The sequence below is a fragment of the Erythranthe guttata genome, chromosome 12 (genome assembly GCF_056151865.1).
Source record: "Erythranthe guttata isolate IM_541 chromosome 12, IM_541, whole genome shotgun sequence".
Lineage (NCBI taxonomy): Eukaryota > Viridiplantae > Streptophyta > Magnoliopsida > Lamiales > Phrymaceae > Erythranthe > Erythranthe guttata.
This window is the reverse complement of record NC_142544.1, coordinates 14,190,307-14,216,411: the sequence shown is the minus strand read 5'-3', so window position 1 is coordinate 14,216,411 and position 26,105 is coordinate 14,190,307. Positions and strand designations below refer to the sequence as shown.

Sequence of the window (26,105 nt, the reverse complement as noted above, 5' to 3'; positions counted from 1 at the left end):
ATTCTACCAGTTGAAGAACCAAAGCGAAGAAATAATCAAGACAAGGCTCCTTTAGCGTGTGAGGCTTTGAAAGATTTGATGTTTCCCTTAACACCAATTGACGAGAAGCGATCAACTTCTCAACCACCTAAAGGATTTGTTCATCCCACAGAAGAAACCCAAGAGGAATGCGAAGAATTCTCCGAGTCCCAAATGACACAATGCTTTGGCCCAAATGCTTATAAACTCTTAGTGAAAGCTGGTTTTAACCCACATGAAGATTCTACGCTTGGAAGGCTTCCTGCCGAACTTGTTGGCGAAAAGGTGCATGGCCTCAATACTACTCAAATAATGTTGAAAGAAAAAGGACATGCTATTCAAAGTCCTCGAGTTGGTCTTGGATTTGTTCCTCAAAAGCCAATTCGTATTGCTATCAATAGAGCTACCAGTAATTACATAATCGAAGACAAATTCTCATCAACAGACGATTTTCTTGAAAGTGGGACAAAAGTGAGAAGGACATCCGTCTTTGATAGGCTTACACCATCTGTCTTCGATAGACTTGCGCCATCCGTCTTTGATAGACTTGGACCACTTAGAGAGTGGGGGCATAAGAAAGGCGACAAACGAGGGTTGGATAGACTTACGCCATCCGTCTTTCATAGGCTTGGACCACTTAGAAAGTGGGGGCATAACAGAAGCAACAAGCAAGAGTTGGGTGTCTCTAATACTAAAATCACCAAAACACAAAGGATTCGAAGTTCGATTCCATCTCGCATGAAACGGCGTACTTATTTGACCATATCATGTGGTGAAGAGTTGAAGGCTAAAATACGAACCGTCGTCTTTACAAAAATCCAAGACGACGAGGAAGATGACAGAGAAAGTGTGGCATCATCGTATCATATCACTTTAAGTGAGATAGACGTGATTGAGGAAGAAGACGCTGAAACTGCTCCACCCGAGCTTGAAGAAGGAGTCAAAGCCACGATCGATGAGTTAAAGGAAATAAATTTAGGAGACACAGAGAATCCTCGACCAATCTACATTAGCGCCTTATTGACTATGAATGAAGAGGAGACTTATGTTGAATTGTTGCACGATTTCAAGGATGTGTTCGCATGGTCTTATAAAGAAATGCCCGGATTGGACCCAAAAGTGGCAATACATCATCTCTCCGTGAAGAAAGGAGCTCGCCCTGTGAAGCAAGGCCAACGTAGATTTAGACTTGAATTAGTACCTGCAATTGAGGCCGAAGTGAACAAACTTATTGAGGTTGGTTTCATTCGAGAAGTCAAATACCCAACATGGGTTTCAAGTATCGTCCCTGTTAGAAAGAAGAATGGACAGATTCGTGTGTGTGTTGACTTTAGAGATTTGAACGAAGCATGCCCTAAGGACGACTTTCCAATGCCAATAGCCGAACTAATGATTGATGCTACTACGGGCCACGAAGCATTATCATTTATGGATGGATCGTCCGGATACAATCAAATACGAATGGCACCGAGAGATGAAGAATTAACAACCTTTCGCACTCCTAAGGGCATCTATTGCTATAAAGTGATGCCATTTGGCTTGAAAAATGCCGGTGCTACATACCAAAGAGCCATGCAGAAGATATTTGATGACATGCTCCATAAAGATGTTGAATGTTATGTGGATGACTTGGTGGTTAAATCCAAGAGAAGGGAAGATCATCTCCAAAATTTGAGAAAAGTCTTCGAGCGCTTGAGAAGGTACCAATTGAAGATGAATCCATTGAAATGTGCATTTGGTGTTACTTCGGGGAAGTTTCTTGGATTCGTAGTTCGTCACCGAGGCATAGAAATCGAACAAGGCAAGATTGATGCAATTTTAAAGATTCGCGAGCCTAGGAACATTCATGAACTCAAAAGTTTGCAAGGAAAGTTGGCATACCTAAGAAGGTTCATTTCAAACTTAGCCGGTCGATGTCAACCATTCAGCCGACTTATGAAGAAAGATGTTCCCTTTGAATGGGATGAAGCTTGCACTAGTGCCTTCGAAAGCATAAAATCGTATTTAACAAAGCCTCCTGTGTTGATTGCACCAGTGCCCGGACGATCGTTAATACTCTATATTGCTGCTCAAGAACGATCTGTCGGAGCTTTACTAGCACAGGAGAATGATGATGGAAAAGAGAGCGCCTTATACTACTTGAGTAGAACAATGACACCAAATGAGTTGAACTATTCGCCAATCGAAAAGACATGCTTAGCGCTCATTTTTTCAATTCAAAAGTTGAAGCATTATTTTCAAGCTCATGTTGTCCGCCTAATCTCAAGGATGAATCCTCTAAAGTACGTCATGTCAAAACCCGTCCTATCCGACAGACTTGCAAGGTGGTACCTGCAATTGCAGCAGTTTGACATAATATATATTCCAAAAAAGGCTGTGAAAGGACAAGTTCTAGCCGATTTCTTGGCAGATCACCCTATCCCTGCAGAGTGGGAGTTATCCGATGATCTACCCGATGAAGATGGTCTCGTGATTGAAGCTAGTCCTCCTTGGAAGATGTATTTTGATGGAGCTTCTCACAGAGAAGGAGCAGGCGCCGGAGTAGTATTCGTCACATCCAACGATGAAGTGTTGCCTCACTCTTTTACCTTAACACAAAATTGCTCTAACAATGTTGCTGAGTATCAAGCTCTTATTCTTGGGCTAGAAATGGCAGTTGATATAAAGCAACTAAATTTGGAGGTATATGGAGACTCCAAGTTGGTGATCAATCAGATACTCGGATCATACGAAGTAAAGAAGCTCGATTTGCTCCCTTATGTGGATTATGCCAAAAGACTTATCGGATACCTTGGTGATGTGACGATAGAACATGTGCCCAGAAAGGATAACAAACAAGCGGATGCATTGGCAAAACTTGCTTCTACTTTAGCCATGCCCGAAGACGGAGCTCATATATCAATTTTCAAAAGATGGGTCGTACCACCAATCTTTGAACATGAAGAAATTGAAGAAGACGAAACTCGAGTGGTTTACGTGTTTGAAATCGAGAAAGAAGATTGGCGTCAATCATTTGTGGATTACTTGAAGTACGAAAAGTTGCCTAATGATCCACGCCAAAGAGTTGATATTCGACGTCGTGCGGCTCGTTTTATCTACTACAAAGATACACTTTACAGACGTTCATTTGATGGAGTCTTCTTGAGATGTTTAAGTGATGACGAAGCCGTTCAAGCCATAGAAGAAGCTCATTCCGGAATTTGCGGCGCCCATCAGTCAGGACCCAAATTACATTTCCGAATAAAAAGAATGGGTTATTATTGGCCATCTATGGTAAAGGATTGCATGGAGTATGCCCAAAAATGTCAACCTTGTCAATTTCATGCAAACTTTATTCATCAACCGCCGGAGCCATTACACCCTACTGTTGCCTCATGGCCCTTTGATGCTTGGGGTTTGGATGTGGTTGGACCTATGACAAAGTCTTCCGCTGGACATCTCTATATCTTGGCAGCAACAGACTACTTTTCCAAATGGGCTGAAGCAGTGCCTCTTCGAGAAGTAAAGAAGGAGAACGTTGCCGATTTCATCCGCATCAATATCATCTACCGTTACGGAGTTCCTCGATATATGATCACAGACTACGGAAAGCCATTCTGCAACGGTGTGATAGATAAACTTTGCGAAAAGTTTGGCTTCAAGCAAAGAAAGTCTTCAATGTACAACGCAGCCGCCAATGGACTCGCCGAGGCCTTCAACAAGACTTTATGTAATTTGCTGAAGAAAGTGATCGCCAAGTCAAAACGTGATTGGCACGAGAAGATGGGAGAAGCTTTATGGGCTTATAGAACAACGTATAGAACACCTACTCAAGCCACTCCATATGCTTTGGTGTACGGTGTGGAAGCAGTCTTGCCTCTTGAAAAACAAATTCCATCATTGAGGATAGCTATACAAGAAGAACTCACTCAAGAAGAAAATGCCCGTTTGCGTCTTGCAGAATTGGAAGCTCTTGACGAGAAAAGATTAGAGGCACAACAAAGTATTGAATGCTACCAAGCTCGTCTTTCTAGGGCGTTTAATAAGAAGGTGCGGCCAAGATCGTTTCAAGTTGGAGATTTGGTACTTGCCGTAAGGAGGCCCATCATCGTCACTCACAAAACGGGGAATAAATTTACTTCAAAGTGGGATGGTCCTTATGTCGTCAAAGAAGCATACACAAATGGAGCGTACAAGTTGGTTGCCGAAGATGGTTTAAGAATTGGTCCGATAAATGGAAAGTTCTTGAAGCGGTACTATGCATGAAGCGGAGGAGAAGGCTCCTGGCCCGCATGAGTTGAAACTGTGCACAGCCTAAAAAAAAAAAAAAAAAAAAATTCTATCTTTTTTTCCTTTGAACTACGTTATGACTTGATCCCACTCGGGGTACGTAGGCAGCTTAGTTATTCTCTAAGTTCAGTCCTTTCCAAAAAAAAAAAAAAAAAAAAAAAAAAAAAAAAAAAATCTATCTTTTTTTCCTTTGAACTACGTTATGACTTGATCCCATTCGGGGTACGTATGCAGCTTAGATATTCTCTAAATTCAGTCCTTTCCTAAAAAAAAAAAAAAAAAAAATTTCTATCTTTTTTTCCTTTGAACTACGTTATATGACTTGATCCCATTCGGGGTACGTAGGCAGCTTAGATATTCTCTAAGTTCAGTCCTTTCCTAAAAAAAAAAAATCTATCTTTTTCCTTTGAACTACGTTATGACTTGATCCCACTCGGGGTACGTAGGCAGCTTAGATATTCTCTAAGTTCAGTCCTTTCCTAAAAAAAAAAAAAATCTATCTTTTTTTCTTTGAACTATGTTATGACTTGATCCCACTCGGGGTACGTAGGCAGCTTAGATATTCTCTAAGTTCAGTCCTTTCCTAAAAAAAAAAAAAATCTATCTTTTTTTCTTTGAACTACGTTATGACTTGATCCCACTCGGGGTACGTAGGCAGCTTAGATATTCTCTAAGTTCAGTCCTTTCCTAAAAAAAAAAAAATTCTATCTTTTTTTTCTTTGAACTACGTTATGACTTGATCCCACTCGGGGTACGTAGGCAGCTTAGATATTCTCTAAGTTCAGTCCTTTCCTAAAAAAAAAATTCTATCTTTTTTTCTTTGAACTACGTTATGACTTGATCCCACTCGGGGTACGTAGGCAGCTTAGATATTCTCTAAGTTCATTTCTTTCCTTAAAAAAAAAAAAAAAAAAAAAAAAAAATATCGTTGAAATTATAAGTACAAAATACTAGGGGAGCACGATCGAAAAGGAGAATTTTTCTTTATTTCATGAATCATCAAAGTGAAATAAACAAAAAAAAAAAAAAAAAAAATCTAAATCTAGCTCAAGCGAAAGGGTCTAAATCGTTCAACTTTTCTTTGGCATCTTCTAAAAGCTCGGCAGAAGCGCGCAATTCTTCTACCAAATCACCACTTAAAGGGGATGTATTTTCAATGGCAGCAATCTCTTCGTTAATCTCACGAATTTCTGTTTTAACAGTATCAAGGAGTTCTCGTTGCCGCTTTAATGATGATCTCAACTGTCCCACCCTCACCTTCAAAGCAGCGCGCTCTTTCTTGACACTCTCCAAATCATTATTGGTGACTTGAACTTGAAGAGTCTCTTTGTGTTCTCTAGATTGAGCAGTATGCAAACGATCTTTAGCCTCATCTAATTGTCGTGCTAGAATCTCTTTAGATGCCTTCTCAGAATTCGACGACCTCACCTTATCATAAGCAGTCGCCTGGGAAAATAATGACTTCAATAATTCCTCTATGCAAGATATGTCGAAATCACCAAGATCTCTCATGGTTCCAAGAACTAATTGGACATCTTCTTGAATAGACGAAATGGAATCAATTGAAGTCCGTACTATCCTCACACGGAGATCTTGCCATAATTGGCGAAGAAAAACCCACTTGTGATTTTTCAGGAAATTTTCACCCACAAAAACTGAACAAGCACCATTGTACGACCCTTTCGCGGTCTCTTTCATCTTGGATGTTCTGGCAGGCGTCAAAGTAGTCGGCGGCGAAGCTGCACCCGTTGAGCAATCATTGGCAGTGGAGTGATGACTAGCTTGAGATTCCTCGCGATCGTCAACGTCAATTATCTCCTTTTCCAACTAAAAAAAAAAAAAAGAAAAAGGGAAAAGTGTTAAGTGCAACCTTCTCAGCAAAAGTGTTCGAGAATGACTGTCCACGTTGTTATCAATATGAAGATCTTGTGGTTTTGAAGATTGCGGGTCCCTCTTCGGCCTTTTCCAATGACGCTCTATATGTCTATTGTCACTCTCATCCGAGGGAGGCAAAACGTTCTTCTTCTTTATATCTCTAGGAGGATTTTTGGTTTGGAGAACATTTTCGCGAGAAAGATTGCCGAGACTATCTCTCGCCTCATCTTCTTTGTCTTCAAGAGGAATCTTATTTAACTCCAAGTTCATCAGACTCGCTGCTTTATTTTCAAGATAAGTTCCGTAAGCTTTAGTCCACCATCTCTTATAGTCGTCCGTGTGAAACTTTCTTGGATTTTGAGGAACGACGGAAAATATCACTTTAGACATGGACTCGAGCAAAACACATAGACGCCAATAACGGAGTCCATCTATTAAAGAAGCCTCGCGAACGTCTTCATCAAGTACTCCCGGAACATCCTGGTAAAACCCAAATTGACGGCTGAACCGATGAGGACTATATGGCTCAATAACGAAACGATTACCACGCCGCAAGGAGAGATAGCTCGAGCGAATGGCGATGAAATAATTTCTCTCGAACCCTTTAGTTGTTCCATCATCAACATATAAAGAAGACTCGCTCCTAGGGATCGCGGTGCAAGTCCAAGACATAAGATCTCCTTTGTGAATCCGTTTGCGTGCATCCGCGGGAGTGTAGTATCTAACGCTTCCTTCTCCGGAATAAGATACCATCTTTGGGCCATCGACGGCTACGCCTTGCAGAACTTGACAATGGGTCTTGAAATAAAGCGCCAACCAACTATAGACGAAGTGAATAGGAAACGGAGAATTCTCTTGATGGGGTCTCAAGGATCTCGAAATCCTATTTATGCCATTGAAGATGCTTGCCAAGACAGGAACTGCAAGAGAGACTTCTTCGCCACTCGCCATTATGCTAGCCATCTTGAATGTTGAAGGACGTATCATGCCCACATCATCAGTAGGGAGGACGAAGGTGCAAAGCCAACAAGCCAAATGGGCCGCCAAGTACGTCTCGAACCTCAGTTCGACATCAACGCTAATGCTCGAAAACACAGCTTCTTCAATGTTGATCCATTTTGCATGTGCTTCAATATTGCCGGAAGGATTGTGAGTTGACTTGGGGCGAACACCTTTCTTTTCTTTGCGCGGATGAGGTTGAGTGTACTTCTTCTGCTTCTTCGACCAAAACTGAATCCAGCTTTCGACAGAGACATTGGAGGACGGATCTTTAGAGCGCTTCCGAAGTAAGTGGTAGGCATGGAATAGATGTCGGCAGGAACGGTGAGAATATCGAACACCCTTTGCATTGGAGCCGACGAGTTCTTGAGAGGCAGGGACAACTTCATCGTAAAGCAGCCCGGTTAACGATAACCCGGAGAGGATGTGCAAATCCCATAAAGAGATAGACATTTCTCCGGGAGACGTCAAGAGGGTATTTGTAGTCGGACACCATGCCTCGAAGAACGCCTTCATAACTTCGGAATTGTAATCGTACGTGAAGAGGGAAGCATATACAGGATCATAGATCTTTGCGGACTTTAGCTTGTGTTGGCAACGGCTGAGAACGTCTTCGGTCCACTCCCAGTACCCTTTGAAGAATCGAAAGCCCCCGGAAAGCTCGAGAGTATCTCCCCACTTGACTTTTCCCTTCACGATGTTGCCACCCAAAGTCGGCAGAAGGCTCGGACCGCTTGACTCTTCCGGAAGCAAGGATCTGTCAGGTTTATGATTTGATGCTCGCAAGCTATACACGTACTCGTACTTATTATGAGGATGCTCGTGGGACCAAACGGACATGAGATTCGGAGTCGTGAGACGTGGCCATGGCTTTGCGTAAGAACCGATAAGGGGGGCATAAAGCGTCAAGACGGTTCCTTTGTCATTCGGTTGGTAACGATCGTCAAGAATTACCAATTGCTCGTCGCCGGAAGAGGAGAAAGCTTGCTTGAAACAAACCATCGCAAAACATGTCAAAACAATTCGAAACAAAGAACGATTAGTTTGAAAAAAAAAAAAAAAAAAAAAGAGAAGGAGAAAGAAAAAGAGCGTGGGGGCAAGGAACCGTGCTAAAATCGAATATTCTACCAATTTTCGTACCGAATCTTTCGAGTTGCGAAACCTGAATGAATGAGAAAAGGAGGGTTTAGTTTCGATGGGTGGAACTAATCTGGAATCGAGCAAAAAAAAAATAAATAAATAAATAAATAAGAGCTGTTCTCATTGTCAAACCATCAAACACTTGGTGGACACGTTCAAGAAAACAGATTATGCAGAAGTTTGATAAAACAAGCTTACCCGAAATTCAGCAGAACGACCGTCAACAAAAAAAAAAAAAAAAAAAAAAAAAAAAAAAAAAAAAAAAGGGAAGAACTGAATTCGATATTGCCGAAAATTCTTCTACAGAAGACTTGAGACCAAATATTGATGAATGAAAGATTGCCCAGGGGATCCTTTTATAAGCATGGGTGGGTGAAAACCAATTAATACTAGGATTAGAAGCAACCAATCAAAAAGGAGTTACAAATTGAGTAGGAGAACGACTCTCGGTGGATTTGAATATAAATTTGCTATATGAAATTTTAGCTGAAGTAGAATTGTGTTTACTCTTTTCTCGTCAATGATGCCGAAGCCCATTAAAATTATACTTAATTACTTAAGTGGGCCCTATTCTAATTTATCAAAATATTTGTTTGGAAGAAACTTGTGTACGCCTGGTTTACAACTCAAGTTCGCATCCTACTGGACTTCAACCGATTGATAGGCCGAATTGATCAAAGGACTGTTAATTACATATATTCTCAAGAGTACAGGCCCAAGAATAGACACGTGAGGGGTTATTAAATCATGAAAGGCCAAAATGCATTTATGAATCGACTCGATATATTCGTGACTTATTCACTTCAAGACGCATCGTCCGTGAACAAGTCTCGTGGGGGCATTTGTAGATAAATAAATTTTATCCAAAAGAAAGGGACCATTGTGCAATTACGAAACAAAGAATTCTATTTAAATTCTATGGCCCATGGCAATTCCGTAATTAAATATTTAAATTCAAATCAAATCAAGATTATATGGCGTATATTGGTATCTATATTTAAATATCAATTACATATTTTCTATTTTAAATCTAGGAATTTAATTAAATTAATTCCTAAATTAAATAGATAATTGATTTTAAATATATATTTACCAGTAGAATTATTTATTCTCTTCCAAATTATAAGGGATAAATATCAATTAATTATTGACCAATAAAATTGTTTCTTCTCTTCCAAGTTACAAGAGATAAATATTAATTTAAATCGGACCAATCAAATCGCGCCACATCATCAGTAAGGCCCATCAAGGACTCTTATTCTACCACTATAAATAGGGATCCTCCCTTCACAATTCAAACACAACTGAAGGAGCAGAAACCGTAGGAGCAAAAGTTCTCTCTACAATTCAAGAAGCAAGGAAGAAGAATTCGTAGGAGGTAAGATTGTCTCTCTACATTCAAAGTGTTCTTCGTCAAATTCGAGGTGTTCTTGAGCAAATTCAAGGCATTCTTCATCAAATCCAGCGTTCGATCCGAGATAACGGTGCCAAACCTTCGGATTAACGTTAATCAATTCAAGTCAAGATCATTGGAAGATTGAGGGGCCAAATCCATCAAGAATTTCAAGATCTTCAAGTCAAATTTAGTCAAAGTTCAACGTTCGATCCGAGATTCAAGTCGCAAGACCCTTGGAAAACGTTATTCAAATCCAAAATCAAATCCGGAGAAGATCAAGTCAATGACCCGACTCCGAAAATTCAAGTCAACTATATATTTTTCTAGAGAGAAGAATCAGAGGATTAAAATAGAGATTGTAGCCCGCAATTTATTTATTTTAATTCAATAAAATCATCTTTGTTCAATTTTTCTTGTTTGTTTATATCGCAGATCAGAATTTGTTGTTACAGTACACTTTTCCAACATATCCACAATTCAAACGAGAAGTTCCTGTTATCTTGGAAAATGCGTGTCCGAGTAGCTAGAGATGTAGCAGGAGCACTTTCTTACTTGCACTCTGCTTCAACTGCACCTATTTACCATCGAGATATCAAGTCAAAAAATATACTACTGGATGATAAATATCGGGGCAAAGTTGCTGATTTTGGGATATCAAGAACAATTGGTATAGATGAGACACACTTGACCACAAGAAGCATAGGTATTTGGATCCAGAGTACTTCCGATCAGGTCATTTTACAGAGAAGAGTGATGTCTACAGTTTTGGTATCGTTTTGATTGAGCTTTTAACAGGGGAGAAACCCATCTCATCACCTAGATCAATGGGAATGAGTTTAGCTACACGTTTCTTGAACTGTATGGAGGATAATCGTTTATCTGACATTCTTGATGCAAGGGTTCTCATGGAGGGAACGAGAGAGGAAATTGTAGCTGTTGCTGAACTTGGTAGAATATGTCTGCATATGAATGGCAAGAAAAGGCCGACTATGAAGGAAGTTGCGTTAGAGTTGGAAGGAATTCAAATGCTCAAACAAGGTTCAGTTTTCCTGCAAACTTTGACTTCATGAGTGATGAGGTCAGATCGTCCCAATCAAGAAATACAATTAATAATATTGGACGTACCTCCTTTCAATGCATGTATAATGATTCGATTCCACGTCAATTGACATGTTACGTCGCGTTTATGTTATCACCACTTTCAAATAGCCTTGTTCTCCTGCAAAACACCGGCGTTGTCGATCCGAAGATTAAATCATAAACGAATCAAAGAGATAACATGAGAACAATTTTTTTTGTGTGCGTGTGAATTTCTCATATTGTACAGTTTACCTTTTGGTGGAGAAATAAAGTTGTATTTGTATATTTCAAATCTAAAAGACTTTAATGGAAATTGATCAAGTTTCCAAGATTTATCATAAATTTGATTTGCTGGTTTTGGTGCTCAAATAGGCTCATGATCCCCAATTTGAGACCCGAAGCAATTTCGCGGTTTGCTAACTGCCAAATAGAAGTTCAAAATGGACAAATATTATAGAGCACTCAACAAAATCAAATAAAATTTTGGAAATTCGAAAACAATAATTGGTGCTAAAACTTCCCCAGGATTCTCACCCTAGAGATATCGATGCATATTTAGAATGTCGACGTCCTGAACAACCCACGATAGGTTGTCTTTAGTCCAACGGACAAAGCCCATCAATTCAAGTTTCTAAACCGGAGTGTTTTTCACAAAATAGTAAATCTTCCAAGAAATCCAGATAGTTAAATTTGAAGTTCAAGAAATCATGGATATAAGAAAATTAAGCTTGCAAGAATAAATCAGTGTTCGAAAAGATAAATCGAATTAATAGCAGACTCATTTGACAAGTCCAATTCGATAAATACGATCTTTTTTGAGAAATCCATTTCATGAACCATATAGAGATGGCCCAACTCCCAAAACACGAGTTACTTCGAGACATACTATCGATTAATAGCCATCATTTTGGAGAAAATTTTAGCTTCGCCTTCAATGGATAAATATAACCAACTCCAAAAGCTAAATATGCTACTAGTGACGAGCTCCCTTATAAAAATATCCAACTTTGAGAAATCCGACCTCAATAAATCGTATAAGCTAAGGAAATATTTTAAGCTTAAAAATAAATCAAGTTTTGTGAAATCCAGTTTGATTGATCGAAGTAATTGATATTATCAACCAATCTATTAATCCTCACTCACTATCTTAATAATCAAAAAAATTCAAGCTTTGTGAAATCAGTTCACACTCTTACATTTATTTGCAGAATATCCTTAAAACTACAACAATGTATTGGATTGGCATAAAAGAGACATAGTTTCCCTATAAAAAAATGAGATTATGCTGTTGAAGTGAAGCCTTTTATCAAGACTTTAAATTCCAATTCAGTTTTTTTCTTATTGATTGATAAAAAAATTCTATGTTTTTGATTTTGTATCGAATAAGATGCTAAAATTATGGTTTGCACGTAAAAAAAAAAGAGACAAGTTTTGAATCGTAAAAAAACGTAAATATAAATCCCAATAAATTAAATTGAAAAAGAAAATTGATACACTGATGTCAGAAAAGTTGAAAGGGTCTTACAAATAAGCCATTCAATGGGTACATACTCATAAAGAGATCTTGACAATAAACTCATTTATAAATAAGTCCACACATAGTTCAGATTTTTTAAAAAGACTAAAATAGCCCTCATACTTTAATATGTTCTAATTTCATCCATTAATTTAATATAATCTCACTTTGACCCCAAATTTCACAAATTATTCAATTTTGACCCAAAACACATTTTTTATGGACAATTTCGTCCGTCACCGCCGGTCTCCAGCGTTGACTTTTTTTTTCCGCCACCGGTTTCCGGCGTTGATCGGCGGTCAACGCCGGTCTCCGGTGTTGACTTTTTCGATTTTTTTTCTTCTTTCTTTTCTGTAACATCTTTTTTTTTTCGTTTAAACAGCAATATTGTTGTGGTTGACAGTAATATTAACTATATTACTGTTAAACACATAAAAGTTAACTATACTACAGTTTAACACAGTAATATTGCTATATTAATCTCTAGCACAATAATATTAACACAACAAAACTCATTATTATTGTGTAATAGTGATATTACTATATTGACCGTTCAACAAATGTAAACATAATAAAAAACCAAAAGAATTAATATTACTGTGAGTGACAGTAATATTACTATAACAACAGTAATATTACCGTCAACCGCAGTAATATTACAATAACAGACAAGAACATTATTACGTTACTCCGTGAATAACTCAAACAAACAAAAAATCCAAACAAAATAATAATATTGATGTGGTAGATAGCAATATTACTATAACAATAGTAATATTACGGTCAACCACAGTAATATTATTGTGTTTACAGTAATATTACAATGATAGACAGTAATATTATTACGTTACTCCGTGAATAACTCAAACAAAACAAAAAATCCAAAAAAATAATAATATTGATGTTGTTGACAGTAATATTATTGTGTTTACAGTTATTTATTGTCAACGACGGTAATATAATTACGTTGACTTGTCAACAAATCAAACAAAATAAAAAAAAATAACAAAAAATAAAAAATAATAATATTACGTTAATTTACTATCAACGGCAGAATAATTACATAAATGTATTGTCAATGGCAGTACAATTACGTTAATTAACTGCCATTGACAGTATAATTACGTTAGTAGCCAGTGACAATACAATTACGGTCAACGTTCAGCGGCGGACGTAAAAAAAAAAAAAAAAAAAAGTCAAAGCCGGAATCCGGCGGCGGAAAAAGACAGACCAACAACAAAAAATGAAAAGTCAACGCCGGAGACCGGCGTTGATCGCCAAAATCCGGCGGCAAAAATTGTTTTTTGAAAAAAAAAAAGTCAAAATTGAACTTTTGTGGTCAAAATTGATTAAATTGGGGTTACAATTAAGAATTGGGTATAAAGGGCTGAGGGTAATATTGGCATATACATGAATGTTGCATTTATTTATAACAAATATTAAAGGGATGAGCTTATTGATGAAATAAATATAGCCCATAAAACTAGAATAATAGAGATATTTGGTTAGGGACGTATGCACAAAAACCCCAAAGTTGAAAACTCAAAACAAATCGACGAATAAATCATAAGAGTTTCAATGCTGGCATGTCTCAGTCACCCTTTCAAATGATTTCAAAGTTCAAACAAAGGACTTTTCTCGGTGCTTTATTTTCCAAATATTATTTATTTGTTGAAAAGTAAGACGCCTTAGTCAAGATGGAAGTAAGGCAGAAGCTTACCTGGAAAGCTGTGTTCGAATTCAAGAACATTAACTATAGTATATTAGACAAGTATGTAGTTTCGAGATTCATGTATTCATTTCAATAACAAAAACCCTTCAAATATTGCATATTATCTCAAAACAATTTCAAGATTCTAATTTGAGAAGCTAATTGAGCACAGACCATTCTGACTCGAAAAGTTGCCACAAAAGGTAAGTGAATCTTCTTTTCCCCCAACAAGCTGCAACTTGTATTACCTTTTTTCTTGCTTTTGGCTACTTTAACATAAACTCAAGTAATAGAATCACCGCAGCTTATAATATATCCAGCACATAAGCTTAACAACTAATAATTCTATTTAGGGTAGCCGCCTAAATTAGGTTAATTAATGTTCAGTTAATTTTAATGGAATTCTTTTTATTTCACTTGAATTTCCTCGAGAAATGTCGAGTAATTGTTACTCCCTCGTTTTCATTTTATTTGTCTTTTTAGATAATTTTTTTAGGGATCTTAAGATATAAGTCATTGATGACAAACCTTATTAGAACTAAATGACAGGTTTAATTAAAATTTGTTTCACATCCTTTATTAAATTCATTCCAAAAATGCCTTTTCACTCACAAATTCAAAATTACAGCAGATTGTAAATATATTATGATGAACTATGGTATCATTTAGTATTTTTAAGTTTGCATCAAACATTTTTTCTTACGTGGAACACGTTTTTCCTTTTGTTCTTTTTTTTTTTCATTTTTCGTATTCTTTCATTATATAAAAATCTATTTTTTCCCTTGTTTTCTACATAAATTGAAAATTATAAAAAAAAATTTAATTTTTTTTCAGTCGTAGACATCTACAAAAACACGTAGGAACCGTAGTAATCCGTAGTCACCCACAGACATCTTGAAACCCTAACTCCTCCTTTGAACTCTAACCGCCAGACATCCATAAACACTCACATACATTTGGTAGACATTAAAATCGAAAAATCTTAAATTTTCTCCACCAAACTCTTGATTCTCTTCACCACAATCACCACCACCACTACTCCCCCTCTCCCTCCCCCACACCCACTGTCGGCCAACGTTCTCCATGCCCAGACCGTTGCCGCGCCTTCTGGCTTCTACCATAGATCTGACCTTACACCACTATAGCCACCGCCTCCTTGCCTCTATAACCATCCTCTTATTGCCGCCACCGCCATAACCACCGCCCCCCTCGATAATGGATTGGAGTGGTGGAGAACGAAAGAGATAGAGAGAGAGCGAGAGATGAAGATATATATATATATATATATATATATATATATATATATATATATATATATATATATATATATATATATATATATAGAGAGAGAGAGAGAGAGAGAGAGAGAGAGAGAGAGAGAGAGAGAGAGAGAGAGAGAGAGAGAGAGAGAGAGAGAGAGAGAGAGAGAGAGGGGAGGGGGAAAATAAATTTGAGAAAAACGTGATTTTAGAATTTGTGGATTTAGGTTAAGGGCAAATTATGGATAAAAGAAAAATTGAGAATGTGACTCATATTTATTTTTCTAATTAAAAGGATTTAATTCATAAAAAAATATTAGGATTATATTTCACATCTAATTATGTTTCCAACTTGAGACATCTAACATATTATATATGATATTAACCCATTTTTTTTATTTCAAAATATTTGTCACTTTAGGATTCCAATGAAGTATTTATTGTGCTTTCTCAATTATGCCCTTACTACTCTTAAGAGAATTAATGATAAAATATTTATGAAAGTGAATTTTTAGTTATTTTATTATGATTTTTCTAGAATTCATGCACATTTATTAGTTTTTTTAACATGTGTGAATTAGCCTAAAACAATAATTAAAATAAGAAAGATGGAGTATAATACTATTTCATTATGGGCCGGGCCAATTGTAATATACAGTATATTTTTTTGGGCAAATGGCAAATAGGCCCACGACAAGGGCACTTAATTAAAATAGGGACATCCAACTTTATTGTTTTTCAAATAAATCCAGCACATTCAAACTTATTTGCAAATAAGGAAAATCCCTTTATATATACCAAAATTACCCCCAATTCATTGAAACCCAATTCAACTCCAATTTTATGATTTACACCCCAATTTAGCCATATTCCATCAATTAACCAATTTTAACCATAATTACAATTTTGACCCCAATTTTGACCCGCTACCACCGGAGACCGCCGGTCGCCGCCGTTGACCGCAGGTCTCCGGCGTTGACTTTTTTTTTTTTTTTGAAATTTTTTTTTCCTGAATTTTTTTTCCGGCCGGTCAACTGTCGTTGACCGCCGGGTCTCCGGTGTTGACTTTTTTTTTAATAATTTTGTTTTTTCTTAAAAAAAATATTTTAATTAATATTATTGTCTTTGCTACTAAATTACTGTCTCCAACAGTTATTTAACTGTCGGATACAGTAATTTAACTATTAATTGAGTTTTTTTTTCTCAAAAATATTTTAATTAATATTACTGTATTTGCTGCTTAATTACTGTCTCCAGCAGTTATTTAACTGTCGGACACAGTAATTTAACTGTTAATTGACTTTGTTTTTAAATATTTTAATTAATATTGTTGTATTGGTTGCTAAATTACTGTCTCCAGCAGTTATTTAACTGTCGGAGATAGTAATTTAACTATTAATTGACTTTTTTATTCTTACAAAAATTAATTAATATTACTGCATTCGTTGCTAAATTACTGTCTCCAACAGTTATTTAACTGTCGAAGACAAAAAATTAACTGTTAATTGACATCTTTTTTTTGAATTTTTTTTCTTAAAAAAAATTAATTAATATTACTGCATTGGCTGCTAAATTACTGTCTCCAACAGTAATTTAACTGTCTTATACAATAATATTAATAATATTACTGTTCGGGAAAATAATATTCATAATATTACTGTCTCAAACAGTAACATTACTGTTTGAGACAGTAACTTAGTAGCCAACACAGTAATATTAATTAAAATATTTTTTTGTAAGAAAAAAAAATTCGAAAAAAAAAAGTCAACGTCGGAGATCGGCGGTCAACGGTGGTTGTAAAAAAAAAAAGTCAATGCCGGAATCTGGCCGGAAAAAAAAAATTCAGAAAAAAAAATTATTTTCTGAAAAAAAAAATTTGGGGGTTAATGTGATATATTTGTTAAAATCCGGGGTCAATGTGTAATATTAAGGAAGTTAGAGCATAATGGATGTAATTGATTAGAATTATATTATGGAGGATATTTTACACTAAAGACATGTGGATGGGTTTAATTGATAGACTCTTTTTTTTGTGGACCAATGTGCATTTAAGTCCCACGTGATAGATACTTTTGCCATTCGCCCTATTTTTTTATGGAAATAAAATACTGCCTTTTCATACCCGTGGTTGTGTGTGAAAGGTTTTATTGCAAGGGGTGATTATAAATAAGCCTATCAATGGGTAATTATTCATAAATAGATTTAAACAAAAATCTCTTTTACCAATAAGTCCACACATAATCCAGATTTTTGTAAAGGACTAAAATAACCCCTCATACTTTAATATGCTCTAATTTCATCATTAACTTAATTTGACCCCAAATTTCACATATTATTCAATTTTGACCCAATTTTTTTTTGTTTTTTTTTTTTCGTTCGAATTTTTTCGCCGGTCTCCGGCGTTGACTTTTTTTTTCTTTTCTTTCTTTCTGTAACTTTTTTTTTCGTTTAAACAACAATATTGTTGTGATTGACTGTAATATTAACTATATTATTGTTAAACACAGTAAAATTAACTAAATTACTGTTTAACACAGTAATATTGTTATATTAATCTCTAACACAGTAATATTAACACAACAAAACTCATTATTATTGTGTAATAGAGTAATATTACCATGTTGATCGTTCAACAAATGTAAACATAATAAAAAGCCATAAGAATTAATATTACTGTGAGTGACAGTAATATTACTATAACAACAGTAATATTACTGTCAACCACAGTAATATTATAATAATAAACAGTAATATTATTACGTTACTACGTGAATAAGTCAAACCAAAAAAAAAAAAAACAAAATAATAATATTGATGTGGTTGACAACAATATTTCTATAACAACAGTTATATTACCGTCAACCACAGTAATATTATTGTGTTAACAGTAATATTACAATAATAGACATTAATATTATTATGTTACTCCGTGAATAACTCAAACAAAACAAAAAACCCAAAAAAATTATAATATTGATGTTGTTAATAGTAATATTATTGTGGTTACAGTTATTTTACTATCAACGACAGTAATATAATTACGTTGACTTATCAACAGATCAAACAAATAAAAAAAAATAACAAAAAATAAAAAAAAATAATATTACATTAATTTATTGTCAACGGCATAACATTTACATAAATGTATTGTCACCAGCAGTTCAATTATGTTCATTAACTTTCATTGACTATATAATTACGTTAATTTACTGTCAGTGACAGCACAATTACGGTCAACGTTTAGCGGCGGACGTAAAAAAAAAAAAAACCAAAAAAAAACCTTAAAAAAACACTACAAAAAATTCAATGCCGGAGACCGCCGGTCAACGCCGGAAACCGGCGAAAAAATCCGGAAGAAAAGAAAAGAAAAAAGAAAAAGAAAAAAAAGAAAATATAGAAAAAAAAAGTCAACGCCAGAAACCGGCGGAAAAAAAAATGAAAAGTCAACGCCGGAATCTGGCGGCAAAATTTATTTTGTTTTGAAAAAAAAAAGTTTTGGGTCAAAATTGAATAATTTGTGAAATTTGGGGTCAATTTGAGAATAAATTAAGTAAATGATGAAATTGGAGCATATTAAAGTATCCTCCAAAAAAAGTCAAAATTGAATTTTGTGGTCAAAATTGATTAAATTGCGGTTACAATTAAGAATTTGGTATAAATGGTTGAGGGTAATATTGGGATATACATGAATGTTTCATTTATTTATAATAAATATTAAAGAGACAGGCATATTGGTGAAAGAGATATAGCCCCTAAACCTAGAATAATAAAGATGCTTCGTTGGGGACTGCACAAAACCCCTTATTGCAATATCGATTTTAGTAGCATTTATAGAAGGGAGCAACTAAAATAAATATTGTTTCTTTCTCACTTCAATACCACCAATATAAAAAATAAAAAAAATAATAAATAGATAATGACATTATTATCCTTAATGAAAATCAATACTACACACAAAAAATGTGTGGTATTGATTTTATTAAGGGTATTAATGTCGTTACCTATTTTATTTTCTATTTTTTATGTTGGTGGTATTGAAGTGAGAAAGAAACTGTATTTGTTTTAGCCGTTCCCTTTATAGAATTCGACAGTACTACGATTTATTATATGGGCGAATCGCAAATAGGCCCATCACATGGGACTTAAATGTACATTGGTCCATAAAAAACAGTATTTCAAACTGAATTGTTAAATGTCGTTTCAATTTTACTAATGTCGTATTGACTTCAACCCTGATTTTGACATATTTCTATTTTGATTTTGGTAAAATTCGAAACACGAAAGCTGTAGTCCTTTGGGTTAGCTTTCTAATCCAACTTAAGTCCGCAAGATTGAATGCCGTGTGACAAAGTTATGCATGAATGGGTCACATTTTGAGTTTTAGATACCTCAATACATCAAAATTGTGGGCAATATCCATTGATTCATGTATATCTTTCCCGTCCGACATCCAATTTTGGTGATTCAAGTTGGATTAGAAAACTAACTCAGAATACTACAAATTCTATTTTTCGGGTTTTGCAAAATTTGGAATTAAAAATGATCAAAATCACGTTTGAAGTCGTAACGGTTTATTAAAGCTCGAACGACATTTATCACATCCCATAATATAATTCTTATCAATTCCATCCATTATGCTCTAACTTCCTTAATATTACACATTGACCCCGGAGTTAAACAAATATATCACATTAACCCCATAAATAATAATTTTTTGAAAAAATATTTTTTTTTCTGAATTTTTTTCCGGGTGGTCAACCACTGTTGACCGCCGGTTTCCGGCGTTGAATTTTTTTTTTTTCTTAGAAAGAATATTTTAATTATATTACTGTCTTGGCTACTAAATTACTGTCTTAGACAGTAATATTACTGTTTGAGACAGTAATATTATGTATATTATTTTCCCGAACAGTAATATTATTAATATTACTTTCTAAGATAGTTAAATTACTGTTGGAGACACTAATTTAGCAGCCAAGACAGTAATATTAATAAAAATAATTTTTTTAAGAAAAAAAAATTCAAAGAAAAAAGTCAATTAACAGTTAAATTACTGTCTCCGACAGTTAAATAACTGCTGGAGACAGTAATTTAGCAGCCAAGACAGTAATATTAATTACAAATATTTTTTTAAGAATAAAAAGTCAATTAACAGTTAAATTACTGTCTCTGACTGTTAAATAACTGCTGGAGACAGTAATTTAGCAACGAATACAATAATATTAATTAAAATATTTTTTTAAAAAAAAGTCAATTAACAGTTAAATTATTGTCTCCGACAGTTAAATAACTGCTGGAGACAGTAGTAATATTAATTAAAATATTTTTGAAGAAAAAAATAAAAAGTCAATTAACAGTTAAATTACTGTCTCCTACAGTTAAATAACTGTTGGAGACAGTAATTTAATAGCCAAGATAGTAATATTACTCAAAATATTTTTTTTAAGAAAAAACAAAATTACAAAAATAATAAAAAAAAAAAAAAAAAAAAAGTCAACGTCGGAGACCCGGCGGTTGACCTACCGGAAAAAAAATTCAAAAAAAGAAAGTTTCAATGATGAAATTGGGCTAAATTGAAATCAGGATTAAAATTAGTTAATTGATCAAATTGGGCTAAATTGGGTGTAAATCATGAAATTGGAGTTGAATTGAGTTTCAATGAATTGGGGATAATTTTGGTATATATAAAAGGATTTTCCTTATTTGCAAATAAGTTTGAATGAGCTTGATTTATTTGAAAAACAAAAAAGTTGGATGTCGTCCTTTTAATTAAGTGCCCTTGTCATGGGCCTATTTGTCATTTGCCCTTATTATATATATACCAGTATTCCAAATATCGGTCATGGTGACTGATATATCGGCCGCCATATCGGTGGCGGTCGCTTGGTGAGGCAGTTTGAAAAATCGATTTTTGGATAGTGAGGAGGTTTGAGGCGGTTTACGCGGTTTGAGGCGGGTGAAATCGATATACCGGGTCAATAACTCAAAAAAAAAAATCTGTTTGTTTTTTTAATTAAAAGGAAAATAGGGTAGGAGTTATCTTTTTTTTTTTATCTTTTTTCAAATTTCAACCGAATTTATTTAAACCAAACCCATGTTTAAATATTTTTTTCATATAATTTGAGTATTTACAAATAATATTTAGAAATATATTACTCTAAATGTAAAAATCGATTTATTTCCGTGTTATCTCTAATTAATCATTGCTGCATTGATTTATCGTATGACGGTCCCTAACCGCCTCGGACCCGGCAACCGCTTTTTGGAACCTTGATATATACCACAGTCACATGACAATTTTATAGTGTAGGATGAGTTTTATAGTGTTGGTATGGGTTCGTTCAAGAAAATAAATTCGGCTGAGGCCGAAAAATAACAAAAAATATCCTACACTTAAATACATAAAATACGTGTAAACTCGAAATTTACTTTATTTTTTTTTTTTTCCCATAAGCAATACATGGCACTATTTGTTTACCAAGTCTTCGTGTTAGAGCATCCAATACATGGCACTATTTGCTTATAGACAAAAACATGCTTCTATGAGTTATTTCAATGCAAGCTTTGAATAGTATTTCCCTTCTCCTATAGTATTTGTCTCTTTATATAATTTTTTTTATCCCAAATTATTTGTTACTTCTGAATTTTAAGACAATATTAATTGCATTTTTTTCCTTCAATTTCCCCTCTTATCAATCTTAACTAGTTGGCTGAAAAATAATTAATGACAATGATATTTTACTATTTACTATATTATTTTGATATAGTTTATGCATAGTTTCTTAATATGTGCGGAAATATAAAAAACGACATATAATATGGGACAGGGGAGCATATATATAAACTTGAGATTCTACTCATCTCAACAAAGCCCCCCGCAATTACATATAGATATTCAATTAAATCTTGATCATTTTCTCATTGGTTTTGCAGACATATTTTCCAAGAGAATTTAAAGTGTGGCTAACAATGAAAGAAATGAAGATACCCTTTATGCTGCGAGTCATTGCATCACTATATGTCACCACAAGTACTCTAGCGCTAGCAATATCGAATATGTCGATGCCTGGTTGTCGATCAGAGTGTGGAAACATTACAATTCCATATCCTTTCGGCATTGGCTCTTCATGCAGTTTCAATTCATCCTTCGAAATCACGTGCACAAAAAACTCAACCACCAACAGATCAGAAGAAGTACCATTCTTGAACACGATAAGCATGGAAGCACTCAAATTTTCTGTACACGGTACCGTCACAGTAAAGAACCCTGTTGCACCTATGAAATGCTCCGATACGCAAGAAACACAGTCTTTGATAAGATCGCTCGATAAAACTCCATTTTCCGTCTCCAGCCGGCACAATTCGTTGGCTGTTTTGGGATGTCAGAATTCGGTATGGCTGCGTGCTAACGCGACAGCCACAGTCGGCGGGTGCATGGCAATTTGTGACCGTAATTCTAGTGACAGTAGTTGCAATGGTGTCAACTGCTGCCAGACAACAATTCCACCTCGACTCAAGGGGCTTAGTTATACTTACCAAGGCATTAATCAAGTTGGTACTAATCAGAGCACGTGTGGTTATGCTTTTCCAGTCGAAAAAAAATGGTTCCAAGATGGATACAAGAGGTACAAGGGCCTTCAGAATAATCTATTAAATCCGTATGATCAAGATTTTGGATCTGCACCGCTAGTGCTTGAGTGGGAACTGCATAATATCACACTTTATGATCGTGGATTGTGCAGATATCCGAGTAGATACATATATTATTCATCATCAAATCGTATTGATTATGATTCAGAATTATTTGATGATTATGGATCTTCAGTCAAATATTGCTCATGCGGATATGGGTACGAAGGGAACCCGTATCTACTTGGAGGATGCAATGATATAGATGAGTGTAGAATTAATTCTACACAATTAAATAGTTGCATAAGTTATAATGGAACTTGTATCAACATAATAGGTGGGTACACATGCCGCGTTGGTGATTATGGATCTCGAGTCAAAATAGCATTCATCAGTGTTGGCAGCGCGATCGGATCACTAATTTTGCTCATAGGGGCATGGAAGTCCGCCACAGTCGTGCGAAAAAGAATCAAGGCTAATCGTAAGCGCATGTTTTTCAAGCGAAACGGAGGTTTGTTATTGCAACAACAGTTGTCTTTAGCGGAGAACGGCCTAGAGAAGACCAAGTTGTTCTGTTCCAAGGAGTTGGCACAAGCAACTGATCGTTACAATGAAAATCGTGTATTGGGTCGTGGTGGTCAAGGTACTGTCTACAAAGGAATGTTGACTGATGGAAGAATTGTGGCTGTCAAAAAGTCCATGACTGTAGAAGAAGGTGATCTCGAAGTGTTCATCAACGAAGTTGTTATTCTATCGCAGATAAACCATAGGAATGTGGTCAAACTATTGGGGTGTTGTTTGGAGACCGAAGTTCCACTTTTAGTCTACGAGTTCATACCCAACGGCACACTCTTCCAACACGTCCACGATCCAAACGAGGAGTTCCCTTTATCATGGGAAATGCGAGTGCGCATTGCAAGAGAAGTGGCGGGGGCGCTCTCGTACTTGCACTCTTCTGCTTCTACACCTATTTATCACAGGGATATCAAGTCGACGAATATATTATTGGACGATAAATATCGTGTCAAAGTTGCTGATTTCGGGACGTCAAGATCGATCGGTATCGATCAGACACACTTGACAACACGAGTACTAGGAACGTTCGGTTACTTGGATCCAGAGTACTTCCAATCGAGCCAGTTTACAGACAAGAGCGATGTCTATAGCTTTGGTGTTGTTGTGGTGGAGCTTTTGACGGGGGAGAAAGCTATCTCGTCGATTAGAGCCGATGTGGGGAGGAGTTTGGCAACACATTTCTTGCACTCGATGGAGGAGAATCGCTTATTCGACATACTTGATGCAAGGGTGCTGAAAGAGGGGAAGAGAGAGGAGATTGTGGCGATTGCAGAGATTGCTAAGAGATGTCTGAATTTGAATGGAAAGAGAAGGCCGACTATGAAGGAAGTTATTGTGGAGTTGGAAGGAATTCGAATGATGAAAGAAGATTCAACAGTTTACATGCAAAATGAAGAAGGCATCACAGAGTACGTACCTTCAATTCGTGATCAGGTTGCCGATTCTTATGATTTTTCGTCAATCTCAACGAGCATGCATTTGGATGATTCGGTAACTGCATATTTACCGGATGATGATCGTCCATTGCTTGACGAGCCCTGAAGAATAAATTAGTTATCTCTCATCTTTTATGCATTATATGATTCTTGTTTGTAAACTGCAACTTAATTATATATTTTTCGCTATCGTCAAACTGTCTTGTTATAATTTTATTATGTACTGGGGTTGATCATTACCCCAAATTTTCTAAATTGTTTTTCAAGAATTTCGTTGTTCCCATATTCCTTTGTATTTTTAATGTTTATATATAGGTTGTAGTATTCTGATGTTTATACTATTTTGAATCGAAATCTATAAATATTTAATTAACTGACTATATATTTAATGCTACACATAATCACACACATCCATGTATACGTGTGATCTGCACATAATCACACTCACATTTATGTGTATGTTTGCTCGATGGATGGTTATTTAATCACATCAATAATTAAAATAACATGGTGTATATGATCGGTGTAGCATCTCGGTAACCGGTAATAAATAGTGGGAATGATAAATTTGGAAAAAAAAAGGGTCATATATATCCCAAATATTGAAAATGTGAGTAGACTCTCTTTATTAGGAAAAATAATTCAAATGGGTTATCACAAATCAAAGAGTACCAATTTTATAATTGTAACACTAGTCTGACTATTTTCTAAATATAATCTCCATTGTCTCTCAAAATATTTTCTTATATACTATTTAGCAAGTCAGTATTTTCTTGGTGATGATTAATTATCTGGAATTGAGTTTTGTACCCCTATTTATAGAAAGAACTAAATTTTGATGGACATACCCTTTTAAATCAGGGAATTCTTGTTAAATGCAAATAAATTATTTGCTTATTTTTATATTATTTTATTTTCAGTTAGTATACCTAACAAAAATTCGGGTCACTGCCCCAAATCCCTATTCATCTTTTAGTCCCTTATATGAATTCTGACTTCGCAACTGATATCTAGAGATGTTATCTCCAAAAGTTTGTGGAGTAATTTTGAGAAATTTGGTGGGTTATGTCAAAATTGAAACAGCAAAAAGAAAAAGAAAAAAAAAGGTCAAAACATTTATTGTGAGGGATATCTCAAAATTCCCCAACTAATAATTAAGTGTTGGTTATAAGACCTGTAATTTAGTCCACCAACGCATACATATGCTGTCTTCGTTTCATATTAAATGTCGCTTTGTCCATATATTTTTTTCTCATATCAAGTGTTATTTTAGAATTTTAAAGCCGAACAATTTTTTTTTTCTTTCCAATTTTATCCCAACTCCCAAAATTCATGGAGTGACAGAGAGAAAATGAATAGACACAAATGGGTAAATTTTTCAAATATTTATCGCAAATTAAGATCATTTTATAATTTTCTTAATATGAAAGTGACATATGAATATCTTTCACGCAATCATAAATTCCATACATAACTGAGTCATACCATTTTATTAAAGTATATATAATATTGTTGCTTAGTCCACAATTGTACAGTGTACACAATCAATAAAATTTTGTAGGTAACCGAGTCATACCATTTATTTATGAAGTAAACCAGCCCTTAATGGGTTTATTTTATCTTGTAAAACTGCAAATTCAATTCTTATAAAATTCAAATGACTGCGACATTTCAAATTTTCTAAACTTAAAAATAGATGCGA

General features: G+C 35.2%; 1 protein-coding gene and 2 pseudogenes across 2 annotated transcripts; 2 read left to right on the top strand and 1 right to left on the bottom strand.

The window, feature by feature from the left end:
* Positions 1-5,283: 5,283 nt before the first annotated feature.
* On the bottom strand, positions 5,284-8,170 carry LOC148766542 (uncharacterized). Its single transcript, XM_088827335.1, has 2 exons — positions 6,175-8,170; positions 5,284-6,114 (listed from the first exon to the last, which is right to left on the bottom strand). Exons 1-2 carry the CDS (start codon positions 8,161-8,163, stop codon positions 5,335-5,337), a joined length of 2,769 nt encoding a protein of 922 aa, XP_088683461.1. The 5' UTR covers positions 8,164-8,170; the 3' UTR covers positions 5,284-5,334.
* Positions 8,171-10,204: 2,034 nt separating this feature from the next.
* LOC105965710 (wall-associated receptor kinase-like 1 pseudogene) lies at positions 10,205-10,767 on the top strand (annotated as a pseudogene).
* A 3,269-nt stretch (positions 10,768-14,036) lies between these two features.
* On the top strand, positions 14,037-24,686 carry LOC105952284 (wall-associated receptor kinase-like 8 pseudogene; annotated as a pseudogene). The gene is made up of 2 exons (XR_016034652.1): positions 14,037-14,207; positions 22,197-24,686. The product of XR_016034652.1 is annotated as a wall-associated receptor kinase-like 8 pseudogene (transcript).
* The last annotated feature ends 1,419 nt before the right edge of the window (positions 24,687-26,105 follow it).

Coding starts and splice junctions, on each gene's coding strand:
- LOC148766542 (XM_088827335.1), bottom strand. CDS start 8,163: ATGGTTTGTTTCAAGCAAGCTTTCTCCTCTTCCGGCGACGAGCAATTG. Junction 6,115..6,174: donor ACGTGGACAGTCATTCTCGA/ACACTTTTGCTG, acceptor TTTTTTTTTTAG/TTGGAAAAGGAGATAATTGA.